This window comes from Perissodus microlepis, chromosome 19 (assembly GCF_051167445.1).
Source record: "Perissodus microlepis isolate ML-2025 ecotype Zambia chromosome 19, ASM5116744v1, whole genome shotgun sequence".
Classification (NCBI taxonomy): Eukaryota; Metazoa; Chordata; class Actinopteri; order Cichliformes; family Cichlidae; genus Perissodus; species Perissodus microlepis.
Genome location: NC_140479.1, coordinates 7,643,513 through 7,664,671, shown reverse-complemented (window position 1 = coordinate 7,664,671; position 21,159 = coordinate 7,643,513). Strand labels below are relative to the sequence as shown.

The following is a 21,159-nucleotide window of genomic DNA, read 5'->3' as shown; positions in this document are numbered from 1 at the left end:
GTGAATCAGGGTGTAGGTGAGTCCTGTTGACTCCATCGTGGACCAAACGCTGAGTGCCTCCTCTCAAAGCTTTCACATGTCACAGACTCTCTCCACCGTCCTGCACGTTTGAACTCTAATTCACTCACTGATAGCAGTGGTAGCCATAATCCTGCACGCACACATTTTTGTTTGAAGTCATTTATTCTTTAATTCTCTTATTTAGAAAATGAGGAAACTTGAGCTGTGAGAGCTGCAGCTCCTGTCTGTGGATCCTGTGCTGATTCAAAATCCTGCTCCTCACATACAAGGTCTTAAATAATCAGGCCCCATCTTATCTTAATGACCTTGTAGTACCATATCACCCTATTAGAGCACTTCGCTCTCGCTCTGCAGGCCTACTTGTTGTTCCTAGAGTATTTAAAAGTAGAATGGGAGGCAGAGCCTTCAGTTTTCAGGCCCCTCTTCTGTGGAACCAGCTTCCAGTTTGGATTCAGGAGACAGAAACTATCTCTACTTTTAAGATTAGGCTTAAAACTTTCCTTTTTGCTAAAGCATATAGTTAGGGTTGGACCAGGTGACCCTGAATCCTCCCTTAGTTATGCTGCAATAGACGTAGGCTGCCGGGGGATTCCCATGATGCATTGAGTTTTTCCTTTCCAGTCACCTTTCTCACTCACTATGTATTAACAGACCTCTCTGCATTGAATCATATCTGTTATTAACCTCTGTCTCTCTTCCGCAGCATGTCTTTTATCCTGTCTTCCTTCTCTCACCCCAACCGGTCGCAGCAGATGGCCGCCCCTCCCTGAGCCTGGTTCTGCCGGAGGTTTCTTCCTGTTAAAAGGGAGTTTTTCCTTCCCACTGTCGCCAAAGTGCTTGCTCATAGGGGGTCATATGATTGTTGGGTTTTTCTCTGTATCTATGAAGCGCCTTGAGGCGACTTTTGTTGTGATTTGGCGCTATATAAATAAAATTGAATTGAATTGAATTGAATTCATGTGATATTGAATCTTCCCAGACATCAGCGGCTGCGAGGTTGTTGTACCGTCAGCATTTCTGCTGCTTCATCAGTGTTGGAGTTGTTTGGATGGAGGCTTCGGTCACCGACAGGTCGCCCCCTGGTGTCAGCAGTGCGCCTACAGGACTGGAAAGTGCAACACAAACTTCAAAGTAAGAGTTGTGTTACCAAAGCGGTAAAACTCTGAGGATCTTGTGACCCAGCGAGAAACATTACAGGACACAGCATTGGTAACAGGCGCTTTATTAACAGCAGGGACAGCGTGAGATGACCTTTGGAGTGTGGTTGGGTTTTGTTTGAGGACGAGACGTCAGAGTCTACCCGACCGCAGAGGGATCGAGCGGGCCTCAGACAGTCACCCCTAACTCAGCCAATCACAATATCTCATTTTTTACTAAATACTATTCCAGGTCTTAGAGAAAATGATTCGCATCGTTTCCAAAAAGTCGACTTTCCCTTTCGGTTAAATTCGTCGCAGAGAGTAGCATCGTGTATCCAAAGGCCATAAACAGTACAAACATGATCATATATGTGCATGTTAGCATTACATGTGAGTCCTGCCGCAGTGGGCGGGGTTCCAGACCCCTGCCCGCCGTGAGCTCAGTTTGTCTTTGTTTTCTTGTGCTTCGTCGAGCTGCTCGTGTTTCGCCATGGCTGAACTTCCTGTTGTCCTGTGCGCTCTCGTCCACGTCAGGCTTCGAATGACACCTGAGGTGGAAACGCATCGCTTCATTTTTGCTTCCCTCCTCTCAGCATCTCCGCTGCTGCTGATGGGGGAGGAGCTACAAGCTGATCAGGCTCTCCTCCTTCACCCTGGGCTCCTCGGTGTCAGCGGGCGCCATGTCTGCAGGGATGAAGCATTCTGCAGGTGGAGCCGGCGGCGGGTCAAGGGGACAGGTGCGGCGGGGCGGGGCGTCGGCGGGTTGATCGGCGGGGTGATAGACGAAGCAGTAGGCTCCTGGCTGGCAGCCACTCTTCACGCTGAGGGCGAGCTCTGTTTGGGCCACGGGGTGATGGATGCCATCGATGTACACGCTGAGGGTGTAGCAGTCTGCAGAGGAGAAACACGAGTCACTTCCTGCTCAGACAGGAACCAACATGTCCAAACTGGTCGCAGCATGGCAGTAAAAACCAAACCAGAGAGGAACACATGGTGTCCTCCATCGCCTTACAAAGCAAGAAACAGCCATCAGATTATTGCAAGAAAGCCAACGCAAAGTCGGCGAGGGAGCTGGAATACACGGGTCAGCAGACAGAACACAAGAGAGGTGGAGTGCAGGCAGGGCGGAGCGGGTGGAGGGGGTGGAGACGAGCGTGACACAAGGACAGCAGCAGGAGGGAAAGAAGGTTTAAAGGTGGAGACGGTGGAGCTGAAGGTGTTCACTGAGAGTGAGCAACAGGGGCCGCTCAGTCAGAGGGTCTGAGCATGTGCAGATGAGGGAGGGTGGAGGATGAAGATGGAGCAGAGGGAGACCTCAGAGTAGGTTCATGGATGCAGAAGAAGGACATGCAGAGGAGGATGCTGGGATAGGAGGAGATGGATCAGGACCGGAAGTCTGGAGCCTGGTTTGATTTTCTTACTCTTCTCTTGATTGATAATATTTTATTTCAAAAAGATGAACCTCCAGGTGATGCTGGAGTACATCGAGCAGGTCGGACGATGCCTCTGATTTTAATCTTAGAACTATCGTTAACCAAAACGACACAATAAGAAGAGACGATCTCAAAAATAAGGCTGCAGCCTCCTGCCAGGAAAAAACTGATTGTTCAGAGGTTGCTTTGAATATTTTCACTTTTCCAACTGCAAGTAGTCGCAGTGACCTGGGGTCTTCCGGAGGTTACGCGTGCAGCTTCCTCTGAGTAACCCCCTGTCAGTCTCCACATAACTGCAGCCACCGTGAGGCAGACAGGTGACCCCAGGTGAGAGCTGGCAGTGCACCGACAGGAAAACCCAGAGAGCCAATCTGCTGTGTGTGAAGAGCTTCATCTGAGCAGATGTGTGCTGATGTTCACTGATTCTGACTGGAAGAAAGCTGCTTTGCGTTGTCCCTGCCGTGACGGCCGACGTGGGGTTACCTTGTTCGAAGCGTGCGGCGCACTGCTCAGAGAGCTGCTGGATGGTGGTCGTGGGGAGGACGCCCAGAGTTTTGGGGTTGGCTCCGATCTCGGGGCAGCACACCGTCAGGAAGTCCTGCAGAGGAGCAGAGAGGTCTGAGCGCTCACTCGCCTGCATGCGTTTTTTTGTATTGTGCAGAGATTTGGTTTCTGGATTCAGTTTTGGTTTTATCATTGCGTGTGTCCCTGTCGTCTTCTGTTACTTTGAGTTTCCTGTTTTACTTTGACTTTTAGTTTGACTTCCTGCCATGTGGTTATCTTCACCTGTGCTTCATCTCAAATACGTCTGTTAACTAAATGAGTTTCAGGTTATTTTAAACTCTGAGTGTATTTCAGCTTCAGCATTGGATTTTCTGGTTTCAGTTTAGATATTTTAACAGTTTGAAAACATTTTCATTTCATTTTTTAATAATATAATTAATAATTTTTTAATTATTGTAACGTGGAGGATGTCAGCCAGAAGCACAGTTTAGAAGTTCAGAGCAGATATTACAGTCCACACAAACCACAAACAGATTTACTAAAACCTCCTGAGGCACCAAACTGACCAAGACTAGAGCTACAGAACTCACGGAGTACCTCAGGGTTCCCTGCTGGGTCCCTTTCCTTTGTCTAACAGCTGTGTTTTTACCAGGCAGCGGTCGACTGTCTGAGAGATTCAGTCACAGTTGGAGATTCTTACAGTCTCACATGCAGCTGCAACGTCTTTGCTTTGAGCGGAGAACATCTGTCTTCTTACGTAGTTTCTAAATCCTAAATTTAGTTACTTTACAAATGATTTCATCGAGATGCCGTTTGAGGTGACGTTGAATCTTATAACCTTGTTTAAGACCTCCCAGTAATAATTCTCACACTTAGACTTTTACTGTGCACACATGTGGCTCCTCCCACCGTCCACAGACACGCAGTCAGCAGGTCTGTGGACGGTGGGAGGCTGTCTGTCTCAGTGTGTTGGCTCAGTGATAGGCTGTCACGTGCTGTGTTTTATTTGAGTATTCTGATTACACAAACACAGTCGTATTTGCTTCATTAGAGTTCTTTATTTTCACTTTTGTTTTCATTCTATTTACTTTTACTTCGTTTAAGACTTTTGTTCGTTTTAGATGATTTCAATGATTATTGTATTTGTGAGGCAAGATTTAAGATATCCGTGCAAATATTACAATATGAACTTTTAGAAAGCAGAGAGTCAAGTTCATAAAAGTCTCATCAGGCAGGAAACTTTACTGATTCAACAACAACAAAACGAAGGATAAGCCTCTATCATTTTATTTTATTTCAGTTTTTTAAAACGGAATTTTTCAGTTTGTGTAATTGTATTTTTTTAAAAACAAATATTACTCTGTGTGTGTGTGTGTGTGTGTGTGTATACCCGTATTGATCCCTGAGACGTGCGCTCCTGGTTGAATGTGCGCCGTCTCTCCCAGCGGTGGATCGAGTCCTGGACCTCTCTGCTGAGCTGGCGCGTCGCTGACCTCTGCTGGTCAAATGTCTTAATGTGCTCCAGCGCCCCGTAGGTGGTGGTCAGGTAATAGGAACCTGCGCACACACACACTCAGTGATTTCAGTGACGTGATCAGCACACAGATGAGTGTGTGTGAGTATTTTCGGCGTGGGTTGGCACCTTCTCCCAGCGTTAGCGACGGGTCCATCAGCTCCATCATGTACTCTACATCCAGCTGCAGGGCGGACAGGTTGGACCGGGCCAGGACGTACATCATCACAGGCAGGAAATCATCAGCGCCGTGGGCCCGCCCTGCAGGGACAAAGGGAAATCTAAACCTGCACTTTATTCTTACAGTCAGCAGGGGGCGACTCTGCTCTCCACAGCTGGTTCGCACTGATGCGTCTCAGTCGCATGTTTGTTACTCCACGCCTCGCTCACCAGGTTCAGTTTTGAAACAGAGTGATTGAGGCTCGATAACCGCAGGGTACATAACTATACGCTGACCTCCAGATATTTATTAATCTGCACTCTTTCCTGTACATGTAGTTTAATACCGTGGGGGCGGGGCTTAAAGCACAGCTTGCGATGCTGACCTGGACAGCTGATGGACATGGAGTCGTAGATGATCTTGCAGGCCTTCAACAGCTGCTCGATCTTCTTCTGAGGAGAATACTCCTGATGGAGGTTGTTCAGTTTGATGCTGATCTTCTCCATAGACGAGGCCTCAGGGACAGCCGTGGTAATTCCTAACGCCGTGGTGGTGCTGCCGAGGACCACAGACTGACACACAACAACACAAACACCATCAGCATTGCAGAGAACGCTCCTGCTGCTGCACAGGGACTGCAGCAGGCCTGCAGGTGCATGCATGAAGGATAAAAACAGGTGAAAAACTTTAAAAAGTCAAAGAAAAGAGTGACGGTCGAGGGTTTATTTCATGGAGGCAGCTCGCTGCACCACCTGGTTCTGGGCCAGCTGTTTGAGGCCGCCGTTGCCCGAGTGAAGCTTCTCCAGCCTCTGATAGATGGACTCCTTCAAGGGCTTCAGGACGCTCTTACACAGAGCAGCTTCCACAATGCTCTCTGCAGGCACAAGATCAGAGTTAAAGTAGAACGGCTGACGTCACCGTTTATTTCTTCGTAACCACAGAAACGATGACGCTGTGCGATGTTCGAGGAAATGACTGAGCTCAAACTTCCCCGTGTGACCTCCACATAATGCAGTCTAAAAATAAAAAGCTGTGAGTTACCGAGTTTGTCCTGCGTGTACTGGTGCTGCGGCTCCAGCATGGCCTGCAGCTCCGTGCTCTGCAGCAGGTAGCTCTTCAGCTGAGTCATCATCTGTCGGATCTCCTGCAGCATCTCGGTGGAGGATGAGTGGCTCGACATCGTCTCCAGGGTGAAGGCGCGGTGCTCTTTCACCTAAACACACAGACTGGTCACATGACGTGGCGTCCAGGGAGCGCGTGGCTGAGCTGAGGGTTTGGGTGGAAGGCTTCCGCCTCTGCGCACTCACCAGGTTGCCAAAGTAGCTGAAAGGGTCCCTGGCGAGCTCCACGATGCGCTGCGTGAGGCGGCGCTCGTGACTGATGAGCCCGGTGAGGACGGTTGACAGACGGTAGCGGGCTTTGTCCAACATCACAGTGGTAGAGGTTCGTCTGACAGCTGCTTTGGGGCTGCGACTCTCTGCCAGGCGGCTGGAAAGAAAGCAAAGCCTTTAGTTTGAGCTCACCGTATCTGTGCGACACCTGACGCTTGCATGACCAAACTTTCTGCACTTTTCTGCGATTTCCTTTTGACCAGCATGATGGTGCAGCAGACTACGAGCTCCGGTCCTTACTGAGACATCCTGCACAGAGGAGTGGTGTTTATAGGTTTCCACACTGACCTCAGAAGCTTTGATGATGTCAGCTTTACAGAGACGTGTGCAGCCTGAGAACCTGAGACCATGAGTCCGTCGGGGGGATCGGAAGTGTTTCAGAACGTGTTAAAAATGTCGCGTAAAGTCTGCTGTGGTCTGAAAGGAGCTGCACAAAATCTGAAACCACAGGATGACCAGCTGAGGAGCCAAGATTTACAAAGCCTCAGGTCTCCACTCTATCACAACATTCTTGTAAATCTGTAGCTGCTGCAGCTGCATTTAAGGTGGATGTTTGTTGCTAATCTGGTTCTTCAGCCTGTTCAGAAGTATCTGCAGGTTTTTGTGCTTCGCTGATCAGATGTGGTGTGCAGCAGGGGTCTGTGCTGGGACCCTCTGCTTCCTGATGTTAGCTGTAAACATGCAGTCACCTGCCGTGCAGTCAGCAGAGGCTGCGCTGTGTGCAAAACCCAGATAGTAAATGACTGCAGTTTCATTTTGGCCTATTGAAGCTCGACTGCATGATGATAATAGTTGACCTTGGTGTTATGGACCCAGCTGGCCTAGCCTCTGGGTGTCAGGCTGTGCTGATATCGGCCACAGCCGGGTTACTGTCCGGTTTAAGACCCACTCTACATGGCAGTGGAATAAATCACAGCAGCATGTGGTTCTCATCCTGTTTGAACTTTAAGCTTAAACCAAACCAGCGCAATAAAAGCAAAGTTTTATTTTGACAGAGAACAGATTTATGATCCTAAACTTCCAGAACCATAAACTTGCAACATCTGGCACAGCCACCTGTCTGACCTCCATGACCTGTGCATGTGCACAGGTGGATGTAGGCGGGGTCTGAGAAAGAGGCGGTAAATGATGGCCCAGAGGAACAGTTAGCGGTTAAACTCAAAATGCACGACAGAGTGAAAATGATTTGTTTTTAATGTTTGCTGTCTGCGGGGAAAATGCTTTTGTTTTTGTTGCAGTTCCATCAGTGAACAGTAGGAGGCAGGAGGCGGCATGAAGCCAGGCTCATACCAGCCCAGTTGATGGGCTCAGGCGTACCTGTGGTTTTGCTCCAGTTCCTGGTTCAGCTCTATGTCTTCTTCTGTGCTGCTGGTGGAGCTGGAGTCGGGCTGGGTTGCCAGAATAGCGCCCCCCTGTGGCGAGTACAGCGACACATCCGGCCGCCGTGCTGGGGATGGAAGGGGCACTTTGATTGGAGCGCTCTGATTGGCTCCTCCGGGCTGGTTGGGGGACGCAGGTGAGTCGGGTGAGGTGGGTTTCCTCCTCGGTGGAGGTACTGGGCGGGACGGTTTCTTTCCCGGCGGGGGGCACGGTGGGCTGGCTCTCACTTTGTCCTCCTTCTCCTCCTCCTTGCCTTGTCCTTCTCCCTCCTTCTCCTCCTCCTCCGCCGCCGCTTGGTGCTGGTCCTTGCTGTCCTGCTCAAACAGCAGACCTGATTTACTTCTCCTTTTCTCCCCCTGCTCTCCTCCCTCCTCTCTCTCGGCTTTCTTCGCAGCATTTTGTCCCTTCTCTCTCTCTGTCCCTTCTCCAGCCTCTCGCTCAGAGCTTTTTCTGGAGGGAGAGGTGCGACAGAGAGGAGCAGGAGGCAGAGGGGGAGCAGCACGGCCCTGCGGGGGGACGGGAGGCCTCGACGGGGGAGGTGATGTCAACGCCGACTTCCTCTCTTCTCTCTCTTCTCTCTCCACTACTCTTCCCCTTCCTTCCTCTTTTCTCTCAGCTTCAGGAGTTGCAGAAGACAGCGGCTCAGGCGAGGGGGGAGGAGGGGAGAAAAGGAGGCCCATCCCGGCCCCTGAGCCCAGGCTGGGGGGGCGGGGTGGGGGGCGCTTGTATTTAAGCTCAAAACTTGTTTTGGTTTGACCTTTGACCTGCGTGCTAGGCTTCTGTGAGGCTTCTCCGTTGTGCAGGGAGGAGGTGATGCTCTGATTGGTGCTGATGTTGTGTTTGGATGTGGAGGAGGAGGGGCTCAGGTCTTTGCTCGTGTCTCTGGGCCGCTCCTCCACAGGAACAGAGTTCACGTACAGATACATGTGGGTCTGATCCAACATCAGGTCCTGATTCTCAGCTCGCCGTTTCAGGTCAGACGTCCAGAAATCTGCAACGCGAAGAAGAGTTACTCCCATTTACATGATTTCATCACCATCATTATCATCACTTCCTCTTCCTGTTACAACACAGTGGTGTTTTTGTGTAGCATATCTAAAAGCTTCATTAAAAACGTAGGAAAACTTATTTCTTGTGTAACACAATGCAAAACAATTTTTTTTATACAGCACCAAATCACAGCAACAGTCGCCTCAAGGCGCTGTATTATTGTAAGGTGGACCCTACAATAATACATACAGAGAAAAACCCAACAATCATATGACCCCCTATGAGCAAGCACTTTGAAGGAAAAACTCCCTTTTAACAGGAAGAAACCTCCAGCAGAACCAGGCTCAGGGAGGGGCGGGGCCATCTGCTGTGATTGGTTGGGGTGAGAGGATTGTTTGCCGAGCGTTATCCAAAGCACACTCTCTTTTGATTCACCTGCTAATTTTATTAACAGTATTCACTCACTGTGTCTTTGGGGTCTTACTAGCTTAGCTTAGCTCGTAGCCGACTCGGTAGCACCATGGCTACTTCACCTGTCCCTCCTGCACTTTCTTGCTCATTGTGTCAGATGTTTAGTTACTCCTCGGCCTCCATTAGCAGTAATGATACTTGTAACAAATGTAGCATATTTGCAGCTCTGGAGGCCAGGATTACTGAATTGGGGACTCGGCTTTGCACCCTTCATTCACCCGTAGCTAGCCAGGCCCCTGTAGCTGGTGCAGCCGAAGATAGCGTAGGCCCCGCTAGCTGTTCCCCGGCAGACCCCAAGCAGCTGGGGAAAGAGGGCGGCTGGGTGACAGTGAGGAGGAAGCATAGTCTTAAACCATTTTTCCCCACTCGGTGACATACCCGCCGGGGTTCAAACTCTGGTAATTGGTGATTCTGTTCTCAGACATGTGAAGCTAGAGACACTGGCAACCATAGCCAATTGTCTTCCAGGGACCAGAGCAGGCGACATTGAAGGAAATTTAAAACTGCTGGCTAAGGGTAAACGTAAATTCAGAAAAATCATAATTCACGTCGGCAGTAATGACACCCGGTTACGCCAATCGGAGGTCACCAAAATCAATATTGAATCGGTGTGCAACTTTGCCAAAACAATGTGGGACTCTGTAGTTTTCTCTGGTCCCCTCCCCAATCAGACCAGGAGTGACATGTTTAGCTGCATGTTCTCCTTAAATTGCTGGCTGTCTGAGTGGTGTCCCAGAAACGATGTGGGCTTCATAGATAATTGGCAAACCTTCTGGAGGAAACCTGGTCTTGTTAGGAGAGACGGCATCCATCCCACTTTGGATGGAGCCGCTCTCATTTCTAGAAATATGGACAAATTTATTAAACCCCCCAAAATATGACTATCCAGAGTTGGGACCAGGAAGCAGAGTTGCAGTCTTACACGCCTCTCTGCAGCTTCTCTCCTCCTGCTACCCCCCCAAAAACCCATCTCCATAGAGACTGTGTCAGCTCCCAAAAAGACAAAAAACAAAAAACCAGCAACAAACAAGTTAAACATAAACAATCACAAAGAAAGAACAGTACACTATCCACATCTGAACCAAAGAGTAAAACAGTGAAATGTGGATTATTAAATATTAGGTCTCTCTCCTCCAAGTCTCTGTTAGTACATGACTTAATAATTGATCAACAAATCGATTTACTCTGCCTCACAGAAACCTGGTTGCAGCAGGATGATTATGTTAGTTTAAATGAATCAACACCCCCGAGTCATTCTAACTACCAGAAACCTCGAAGCACAGGCCGAGGGGGCGGTGTGGCAGCAATTTTTCACACCAGCCTATTAATCAACCAAAGACCCAGACAGACTTTTAATTCATTTGAAAGCCTGATGCTTAACCTCGTCCACCCCAGCTATGAAACTCAGAAACCAGTCTTACTTGTTATCATCTATCGTCCACCTGGGCCTTACACAGAATTTCTCTCTGATTTCTCAGACTTTATATCTGATTTAGTTCTCAGCTCAGATAAAATAATTATTGTGGGTGATTTTAACATCCATGTAGATGCTAAAAATGACAGCCTCAACATGGCATTTAATCTGTTATTAGACTCAATTGGTTTCTCTCAAAATGTAAAAGAACCCACCCACCACTTTAATCACACTCTAGATCTTGTTTTAACATATGGCATAGAAACTGAACATTTAACAGTGTTTCCTGAAAACCCTCTCCTGTCTGATCATTTCCTGATAACATTTACATTTACAATAATTGATTACACAGCAGTGGAGAGTAGACTTTATCACAGTAGATGTCTTTCTGAAAGCGCTGTAACTAAGTTTAACAATATAATCCACCCACTGTTATCATCTTCAATGCCCTGTACCAACACAGAGCAGAGCAGCTATCTGAACGCTACCCCAACAGAGGTTGATTATCTTGTTAATAATTTTACCTCCTCACTACGTACGACTCTGGATACTGTAGCTCCTGTGAAAACTAAGGTCTCTAATCAGAAGTACCTGACTCCGTGGTATAATTCTCAAACACGCAGCCTAAAGCAGATGACTCGTAAGCTGGAGAGGAAAAGGCGTGTCACAAATTTAGAGGATCATCATTTAGCCTGGAGAAATAGTTTGCTGCTTTATAAGACAGCCCTCCACAAAGCCAGAACATCTTACTATTCATCACTGATTGAAGAAAATAAGAACAACCCCAGGTTTCTCTTCAGCTCTGTAGCCAGGCTGACAAACAGTCAGAGCTCTTTTGAGCCAACCATCCCTTTAACATTAACTAGTAATGACTTCATGAACTTCTTCACAAATAAAATTTTTATCATTAGAGAAAAAATTACCAATAATCATCCCACAGATGTAATATTATCTACAGCTACTTTCAGTACCATTGATGTTAAGTTAGACTCTTTTTCTCCAATTGATCTTTCTGAGTTAACTTCAATAATTACTTCCTCCAAACCATCAACATGTCTTTTAGACCCCATTCCTACAAAACTGCTCAAAGAAGTCCTGCCATTGATTAATTCTTCGATCTTAAATATGATCAACCTATCTCTAATAATCAGCTATGGTACCACAGGCCTTCAAGCTGGCTGTAGGTAAACCTTCACTCAAAAAGCATCTCTAGACCCAGCAGTCTTAGCTAATTATAGGCCAATCTCCAACCTTCCTTTCATATCAAACATCCTTGAAAGAGTAGTTGTCAAACAGCTAACAGATCATCTGCAGAGGAACGGCTTATTGGAAGAGTTTCAGTCAGGTTTCAGAGCTCATCACAGCACAGAAACAGCTTTAGTGAAGGTTACAAATGATCTTCTTATGGCCTCTGACAGTGGACTCATCTCTGTGCTTGTCCTGCTAGACCTCAGTGCAGCGTTCGATACTGTCGACCATAATATCCTATTAGAGCGATTAGAACATGCTGTAGGTATTACAGGTACTGTGCTGCAGTGGTTTGTATCATATCTATCTAATAGACTCCAGTTTGTGCATGTAAATGGAGAGTCCTCTTCACACACTGAGGTTAATTATGGAGTTCCACAGGGTTCAGTGCTAGGACCAATTCTGTTTACATTATACATGCTTCCCTTAGGCAGCATCATTAGAAGACATAGCATACATTTACACTGTATGGTGAATGCTAATGTTTGCCTCAGTGATAATTTGACAACTTTAATAACCTGATGAGTTAATTATTTTACCTGCACCCATAGCAGCAGTGCTCTCCAGCTCCTCTCTCTTAGTTGCCGTGGTAATGGCCGTGGGTAACCTCAGTGGGACAGCCAGGATGTCCCTGATTGGTGGATCGAGTTGGGAGAAGGTTGAATGAAGCAGGTATTGAAAGAGTGTGCACATGTATGTGAATGTGAGTATGTGGATACTGCGAGCACCGCAGGCTTGTTTTTACAGTGTGTGTGTTGTGTGATGTCCTGCGTGCTGCTGCAGGTGTGTTTGTGTTACCTGCTGTGGAAGTAGAAGGAGATGAGTTTGAAGATGTCATCAAAGACCAGAGAGGAGCCCTCCAAGTGGACGACTGGGGGAGACAGAGAAGAATGAATGACTTCCTCCTTTGTGTGAGTGTGCGTACTTTCTGAAGCAGCACCTACACGTCTTGTGTTGTTGGATCTTCATGTCGCGTACGAGCGGCGCCCCCTGCTCGTCAGGCAGCCGTACCGATAGCGCCGCGACGTCGTCGTCCTCTGTGCTGCGCACCAGGAAAGCCTGCAGACACCAGCGAGTGTGGTTTTGAGTCTGAGGTCATGTGATGTACAATAAGAAGCTGCCTCCTATTTTAGAAGCGCACAGCGTGCACAGCTGTATGACTCACAGCGCGAGCGTCAGCACAAGTCTGAGGACGCTCTCACATGTCAGCGTCTCACAAATTTAACGGGTCCCATAAAAACAAACATGCAGCTGTGATTCACCTGGATGTGAAGTGATTCCATTTCAAACCAACCACACAATCTTCTGCTCTACTGCTCAGATTTGCTATTTGATATATGCTAATTATTAAATATGTTTATAATAAATATTAGATGTTATCTCTACTGTGAAACGGTAGCTTTCAAGTGTATGAAAGATGGAAAATGGTAAATGGCCTGTATTTGTATAGCGCTTTACACTACATTCAGTCATCCACACATTCACACACTGACGCAGGTGTGGAAAATGAAGAAAGGTCCATCTAACCAAATGATTTGTGAGTTATGATCAGAGCCTGGCTCCTGTAACCCGTCATATTTGCTCAATCCAGCACAAAAGCTAAATGCAAATCAGAGCTGGTCGAGCAGGAAATGAGATGGATTGGCCGTATGTTCATGTCAGAGGGGATCTCCGAGGTTCCTCCAGCAACACCAGAAACTTAATTTCCTGCATTTGGTGAAGTTTTGAACCCGTCTGCAGATTTTCTGCATCAGTCTGTGATGTAAATGTCTTTATTTATGTAAAGGGAAGAGGAAAATCAGGGAGCAGTCACCACTTCAGTGTCATTATTCCCAGCTCTAACACAACAATGACTTCCTGCTGAGTCGCCACGCGTGAAGACGTAAATTGCTCTTCGTAGGTTTGTTTGGTTTCCAGATGTGAGTCAGAGGTAAAGAGTTTGTGATGGTCTCTGATATCAGGCCCTCGTTTCTGCGTTTTAACAGCTTTAAACCTGTTAAACATGTTTCACATTTCTGCTGTTGATTCAAACTTTCTGTGCATGCACGCGTCTACAGGTAAACGAAAAAAGGAGATGATGACGTATTTCCATCAGAGTAAAGGATATTTACCCTGTAAATAGGGCCCATTATAGAGGGGATACCTGTGTGTGTGTGTGTGTGTGTGTGTGTGTGTGTGTGTGTGTGTGTGTGTGTGTGTGCGTGTCTCACCCCGGCTGGCTCCTCCTCCAGTATCCTGGCGGTTTGCTCTCGGCTGAGTCCTTCGGGCCGCCACACGGAGGTGCTCCCGACCAGCCGGTCCACTGAGCTCAGCACCGGAGGAGCCGGTGAGGTTGGTGGGAACACAGGGGTGGGAGGGGGGGAGGAAGAAGAGGAGGGGGGTGGGAGTGTAGGAGATAAAGGAGCAGGAAGAGGAGAGAAAGTGGGCGTCAGATCAGAGGAGACAGAGGACAGCAGGGGAGGAGCAGGAGTGGGGACAGGGGAAGGTGAGAGAGGGGGAGGCAAAGATAAGGGAGGAGGTGCGTGGACAGGAGGGAGAGGGGGAGGGAGGGACGGAGGGGTGGCTGGAGGCAGAGGAGGTCGAGAGGGGAGATGAGAGTTCCTGACTGCAGAAGGTGGAGGTTTGGGCCGACATGGCCGGGGCGGCGGGTGGGACGGCAGCGAGGGCGGAGGCAGGGGGGAGGGTGGGTCAAGTGGTCCTGTCACAGGGCTGCAAAGAGAAAAGGTCAAAGGTCAGTAAACAGATTGACAGCTGGCTGGTGATGTTTCCTGTGATCAGCTGCTCGGACTTTAACCACACTGAGAGGACGGCCCACCCGCTGGGCCCAGGCCCCGCCCTTTAAAACACACCTGCTGCTGCTTCAGGTTCTCTGAGCGTGTCTCAGATTTCATAATGGCTGGCATCATCGCCGGCTTCAAAGGGGCGGAGTTAAACATCTGACTTAACACCAGTGCAGCCGACTCAGAAAGCATCCAGACGGCGGAGCGGGCCTCAAACACGAGCTGAACTATCACCGAGCACCACGTGCTGCTGCTGGGATGACTCCTACCGCCCCTCTGTGAACCCTGATGGAGCTCCCAGGTCACGTGACCGGCTCCTGAGTCTGGTTTCATTTGTATTATAATTGTTTTCAGTGTCGTGTGCAGCACTTTGTGTCTGCCGTGGTTGATTTAAGGTGGTGATAAAGACACCTGAGGGACCCTGCAGGTATGTTGTTGAGGCCAGTTTGCCCCAGGTAGGGTCTCCCTGCGTGAGCGAGGGCTGGAACATGGATGGATGCTAACGCAAGCTGTGCTGGTGACCAAGTCTGATGTCAAGGTCGTGGTATCACTGACTCATCCTGTGCCTGTCAAGGCCCGGGATGTGTTGTTGTATGAGTCATGTGAGCTAAGGTGTTTTGCAGCAGGGCGCCGTGTGTCTGTGTGTCAGTGAGCTGCTCCTCATCATCACCTGGTGAACACAGTGAGTTAATAGCGCGATGCTGTTAGAGGAAGTCTGTGGTCAGTTCATCTAGTCCTGTGGTTACCAAACAGAGACCAAAATAGCAGGTTGGTGTTGTAAGGTAGTCCTCCCCTGATGGCTGCACATCGTTACCATCAGTTCTTCTGATCGTGTTGTGAGGTGAATGCACGGCCCGCCTGCAGTGTTTGCATCTACCCGGCTTTACCTGCCAGGTGAGTCCGACAGGTGCTCCTGCTGTCTCTGTGCTCACAGCAGGGAAGTGAAAAAACCGAACAAAGATCCCATCAGGACGTCGACACGGAGGACCGAGCGGGGAAGACGAGTCACTTCTTCATCTGTCCCAACCATCCTCCTCTGAGGTCTTCCTCTTCTCTTCCTGCCTGGCAGCTCCATCTTCATCATCCTCTCCCTCCTCTGCACGTGTGCAAACCATCGCAGCCTCTTTGAGCTCTGTGGTTGCTTGACTGCAGAAATGTGAACACCTGTCTCGCTGTCTTTGCTCCTCGTGGCTGAAGGTGGACGTTGGGTTTCCAGGTGTGTGTGTTGCTACCTGACAGGTGACTCACTCAGCGGTCCAGATGACACCAAGAAACATGAAAAGAAACACTTTCACAACACTTGTGTTGTTCCTCTTGCAGTTCGCCACATATAAGAAGAAGAAGATCTGTTTCCTGTTGTTGACCCTCTGAGGGGTCAGGGTCACCTGGACCCCCTCCCCCCATCAGTCGGGGCCTCCTGTGTTGTTCTATTAAAATCCCAGCATGCACCTGCACGCTGCAGCCTTTATTTACCTTTGCTGCAGTCTGAGTTACCTCTGCCTTATCTTCAGTGGTCTGGTGGTTTGGCTTTAAATAGACGAACACTTGCTAGCAGTATGTTACAGCACGGTCATGCTAACTTACGTTTGTCTCCGTAGCTGAGTTTGAAGTGCTGTTTGTGGCCTGTTAATATGTTTGCTTTATGGCTTCCTCTGCTCACTTCTCCTTCTGCAACGCAAAGAGTGCCGGTGATTGTAAATTACAGCAGATTGCTGACAGCAGAGTGACGTAAGGTGTTGTTCTTGTTGTGTTTGTGTTTAAAGCAGCTGTTACACACAGGGGGGGGGGGGGGTCTTTAATTAGACCTGTTTGGTGCCCAAGTGTCACTTCATGCCCGTCCAAAGGGATGAAGCAGAAGTGAGGACGAGCTCATGGAGGTGCAGCGTGGATGAAAGTGTCTTTAGGCTTGTGGACCCTGAACCGGTCTGTGGTCGTGCACAGCATGCAGGTGATTTAGCGGCCGACCTACGTTCCTTTGGGAATCTCGGGGAAAGCCGGGACACAGTGGAGAGATTGCGTCACTTAACTGTCTCCAGGAAAAGCTGGAGGAGGTCCTCAGATGGACGGCGTCTAAAAGGAGCTGCCGGGGCTTTGGTGCCAGCCGTCTCTCAGCTGTTCTTACAAAAAGCGCCAGCTGATTCCACTGAGACGTGTCTTCAGTGGATTTCAGGCTGATGAAATCATGTGACTAACCGATCCCAGCCCAACGGCCAGAAGTGCACGTCTGCTCACAGGAAGACAGGCGGCACAATAAATCGTTCAGTCAGCTGAATTTTCAAGCTGTGACCAGAAGCAGACATCCTGTGTTTGATTCATGTTTGTTGAGCTGCATGGAAACACCACGCACGCACATTTACTCCACCTTTGATTCCAGCGGAGGAGACGTTAGAAACGGCCTACACCCATCACGTCGCTGAGGTGCGTCTTTACCTGACACAGGTTTAAAGTCCACGCTCGGTCTGCTCTGACTCTATTAAACATGAAGCAGTGCCTTCACTCGTGCTCTGCTGTGGTTCACGTTGCAATGCAGTCTGGGTGGTGATGTCATACGAGTGGAATGGTTATGGTCCCGATCTGTGGATGTGCTCAACCTGTTCAAAGGAGGAACATTTGGGGGACGTAGCAACACGAAGGCGATCATGGGGGTGAGGGTGTCTGTGTGGCGCTCCACGCCAACATCCGGTCGTCAGATGTTGGACGATTAAACACCACCGAGCAGGACTCCATCGGCACCTCTGTATCGGAGCGTCTGTGCTGTCTGAGCTGGACACGCTGAACTCAGCCTGACTGCACGGGAAGGTTGTCACTTCCTGCGCAACGCTTTACAGCCAGCAGGGCGGCTTCTGATACTTCCTGTCTTTCATGGTTGTTAGGCTGGTTCACATGTGCTGCCTCAGGATCGTCAGGCTGAAAAGTGTTCGACCACTAAAGTCTGTCAATGAGTAAACGGGTGGGGCCGGTAGTTCGATCCCTGGCTCCTCCAGTCTGCGTGCTGAAGTATCCTTGAGCAGGGCACTGACCCCTGAGCTGCCCCCGGTGCATGAGAGTGTTGGTGTAGTTTGTATGGAGAGTAAAAAGTGCCCTGAGTGCTAATAAGGACCGGCCCGTACATAAATAATAAAAGCTTGTGAAGACGATGACGGGCATCTGTGACCTGCTCCTGCAGCCGCAGACGGATCAAATGCCAAGAAAGAAGAAACTATAACTCACTTATAAACTCACAGCTAAACGCTGTATTGGTTATTTATGCTTGTTTAAAGATATGGACGTGCAGGTGATGGTGTAGGTCTGACAGCAGCCTGTCACTGCAGGTCAGGCCTTATAGATTGTTTCACTGACCAAAAACACGAAGACATATCAAGAAAAGCAGCAAAAGAGGTCTGTGCCCCAGAGGGAGCCCCCTGCTGCCCCACGACCAACGTAAGGAGAGGATGGATGGGTGGACGGGCTTAGACTTTTACAGTTACTGCATCAGTTTTTACTCCACTGCAGTTTTTGCTGAAATGATGCAGTCACATGTGAGCTCTGCAGGTTTCAGTAACAGTCCTGTGATGTGTAAGCATCCACTTTTACATCTCATACATGAGTTATCTGGGCCTTTTATCCCCGAGGAGTTTTAAATGAAGAAGTGATACTGCAGCGTAGTAAAGCAGCACAATACTTCACCCGCCGCTGACTCTGCGGTGACCGAGCCTTCAGCACAACAACACTCGCGCTCCCTGCCGACCTGCGGCCTCGATAACGTGGTGATTTGGACACAGACGAGCTGAGTGAGAAACGAATGCCACAGAGCAGGACACTCATTTACAATGACTTCTTTTCACAGCCAGAGAAGTCGCCCCCTGCTGGACATTACACAGAATGCGGGTTTAAACATAGCCTGTATATAAAAGATGGACCTAGCCAGCCGTTGGTTTTGGACTCCTCAGTTTGAAAAATCATCTTTAGAAACGAGGGAGGAGTGCTGGCTGCCATGATTGTAGACTGTATGAGACCATCACACAGACCTGCTGATTACTATTTAGTGCTCTACAACATCCAATCAAAACCCTAGAACTTCACTGTGCACCACACCTGGAGCTCCGCCTTTGGGGATGGTCTGTTAGTACAGTGACATCACAGCAGCCATATTATTGGTCAGTTGATGTCATTAAAAATGCTCCAACAGCACAAACACGTTGAGAGGTCTAGTTAGCAGACCGCTAGCAGCTGCAGCCACCTGTGTCACCATCCACCTGTCAGTCAAAGAGGCCACACCCCCAATAATGCAAACTTTAAGCCTTCATACAAGTCAAATAGGAAGGAAGAGATCAAAACAGTTTTTCTTTCTTTCTGCTGTAAAGTTGGACGTTTTATCTCGGGAGCCTCTGCTGGAGCCTCTAGTGGGCGTTAGAGGAACTGCAGCTTTGGTGCTTTCGACTTCCATCGTTTACACAAAGTCTTTGATTCTTTGACAAATTAAGCAAACCAAATTTAGAACCGGGAATAGGAGCAATAATCGTTCAATAATCAAGCAATAACCGTTCCTCTCAGTAAACCTCAGAAATGCTCCATGAGGGAAGGTTTTTGTCCTTACGCTCACTACTGAAGACTTTTTCATTTAAGTTAAATCCTGAAGCATTAAGCTGACATTCAGATGTGATAACAGTCAATGCGCCTTTTTGGAGCACTTCACATCAACTCAGACCTCTCTAACTCTCCCCTGGAAGTATGGAAACAGACTCCAATCCTGCACAGAATCAGGATTTTCCCCGCTCTGGGAGGACACTGACCTAAATATGAGCGAGTGAGTCATCACATCTGTTTTTCCTGTCTGACTTTCGACCCCCGACTCCCTCCTCCACTCTGACACCGCAGCACCATCCCCCTTTCCCCTCACTCAAAAATGCCTCTCGCTGCTTTTTCCACCCGTACATATCATCGCAGACCCCCGTCAGACTCACCCTGCGTCCTGGGGAACGACGCTGGCCTCCATCATAACGGCGGCGACTGACTGTTCGACTGCTCCGTCTCTCTCAGCTCCATCGAAAACCCCGCCTCCTCTTTGCCCCCTTCTTTCCTCCTCCTGTTGATCTGAGCAGGCCTGAATAAGGAGAAACTACAAGGCAAAGGGGAAAATGTGTTCCTGTGTTGGCCCTCCCCTGTGTTTAAGCCTCGACTTCCTGAGCCGTTCGTGAGGCAGGAAGAGGCCGAGCACTTTGGTCAGACTTCCCCTGCTCTGCCTCTTCTTAGCTTGTGACACACTCTCTTTGCTTCACCGCTCTGCAGCTGATCCTGCTCTTTCTCAACTCGGCTGCTCAATCAGACCTTTGAATTTCTGCATTTTTACATCTTTCGGAAACACAACCCTGCCTCCTCCCCGTCCCTTCTCCCCTCCCCTCTCTACTTTTAAACTTTTCCAGATGCTCTCCACTCAAACTCTGGAATGCTGGACTTCATGTTTCCTGCAGGCGTCACTGTTTTTTTTGTTGTTGTTGACCCCGTTCTCCTCCTCCTCCTCTTCCTCCTCCTACTCCCTGCTCACATTTACAATAGAAACTCTGCTTTTGCTTCTCTACACCTCCTCCTGTCTGAGCTTATCTCTTCTCTCATGTATAATCTCTCCCTCTGAAGACATTCCTGCCCAAAGAAACTATTAAGATTGGACTGATAGCTCAAATTAAAGTGTGTGTGGCAGGAAGACTTCATGTTTGCAGTTTTGGGAGACAGAGCTGCAGAGTGAGTGTTGATGTTAATCAGAAACTCTGCAGCGTGTGCAGAAGCTACAGACGCTGTAGGTCTAACCCCCCACTGCTGCTCTGATGGCTGCACTTACTGTAAAACTTTAAGGGTGCATGGTGGACATGCATATGTGGTCACACGCACGCACACACGCACACACACGTACATGGTGCATTCATGTGTGGTGAGTGTGCAGCTGCTTCCTGTGTGATCATTTTTCACTCCGACAGCCTCCACTACTCACATGAAAAACCAGGTGAGAAGCTGACTTCACACTACATCGTCAGCATCAGTGAGCATCCACCAGAGGGCGCTGCGGCCCACAACATTCACCTGGGATGAAACCAGGAAACCTCATTACAGACACACCAAGAGTCACGCTCGGTCATTTTCAGCTCGCTGTTTTTATCCTCGGCTGCTCGAGCAGCAGGGAGCGGGGCTCATTAAAGGCCCACTGTGACCACGGTAACGCTCGCCCTCACCACCGTTTAATCACGCTGCCGACGCCAAAACAGACCTGACCTCAGACTGAAGGCTGACCTGAACGATTTTACCGCCTCTCACTGATTTTTCTGGTGAGCTGCATGAAATGCGAACATTTAAAAAAATACAGATGAGCTCCGGAGACCAGCTCTAAGCTCAGGGCCTCAAACCTTCTCTCTGTAACGCCCAGCAGGGGGCGCCTCCTCTGAAGTCTGATTGTATTGAGGTTTGTGAGAAAATGAGCGTCCTGATCAGCTGAGCTCAGACGGCTTTACGGTCGCTGGTTTCAGAACTGAACGTCCATCTTGCATTTACAGTCTGTAGAAAAATCACAGACTAAGTGAAAACTGATTAATGCTGCAGAGAAGATCCCTGATTGGAGCATCGAACGAAGCATGTGAGGGTCTTCATGTGCATAAATTACTGCACATGCATTTCTCAGATCACCTCCTGTTCATCGAAGCTTGGACGTGCCATATATCATAATGAATAATGGATGTAATGTGATATA

General features: G+C 48.8%; 1 protein-coding gene across 2 annotated transcripts; it reads right to left on the bottom strand.

Moving 5' to 3' along the window:
* Positions 1-1,227: 1,227 nt before the first annotated feature.
* rin3 (Ras and Rab interactor 3) lies at positions 1,228-19,974 on the bottom strand. 2 transcript variants are annotated; one of them, XM_084914011.1, is made up of 14 exons: positions 19,388-19,973; positions 13,875-14,373; positions 12,609-12,723; positions 12,463-12,535; positions 12,204-12,295; positions 7,479-8,532; positions 6,078-6,258; positions 5,812-5,983; positions 5,523-5,644; positions 5,156-5,342; positions 4,740-4,871; positions 4,488-4,654; positions 3,077-3,191; positions 1,228-2,051 (listed from the first exon to the last, which is right to left on the bottom strand). In XM_084914011.1, exons 1-14 carry the CDS (start codon positions 19,420-19,422, stop codon positions 1,783-1,785), a joined length of 3,213 nt encoding a protein of 1,070 aa, XP_084770137.1. In that variant the 5' UTR covers positions 19,423-19,973; the 3' UTR covers positions 1,228-1,782. The 2 variants fall into 2 exon arrangements, with proteins under 2 accessions (XP_084770137.1, XP_084770136.1); XM_084914010.1 differs by having other exon boundaries at positions 1,959-3,191; positions 19,388-19,974.
* Positions 19,975-21,159: the final 1,185 nt, after the last annotated feature.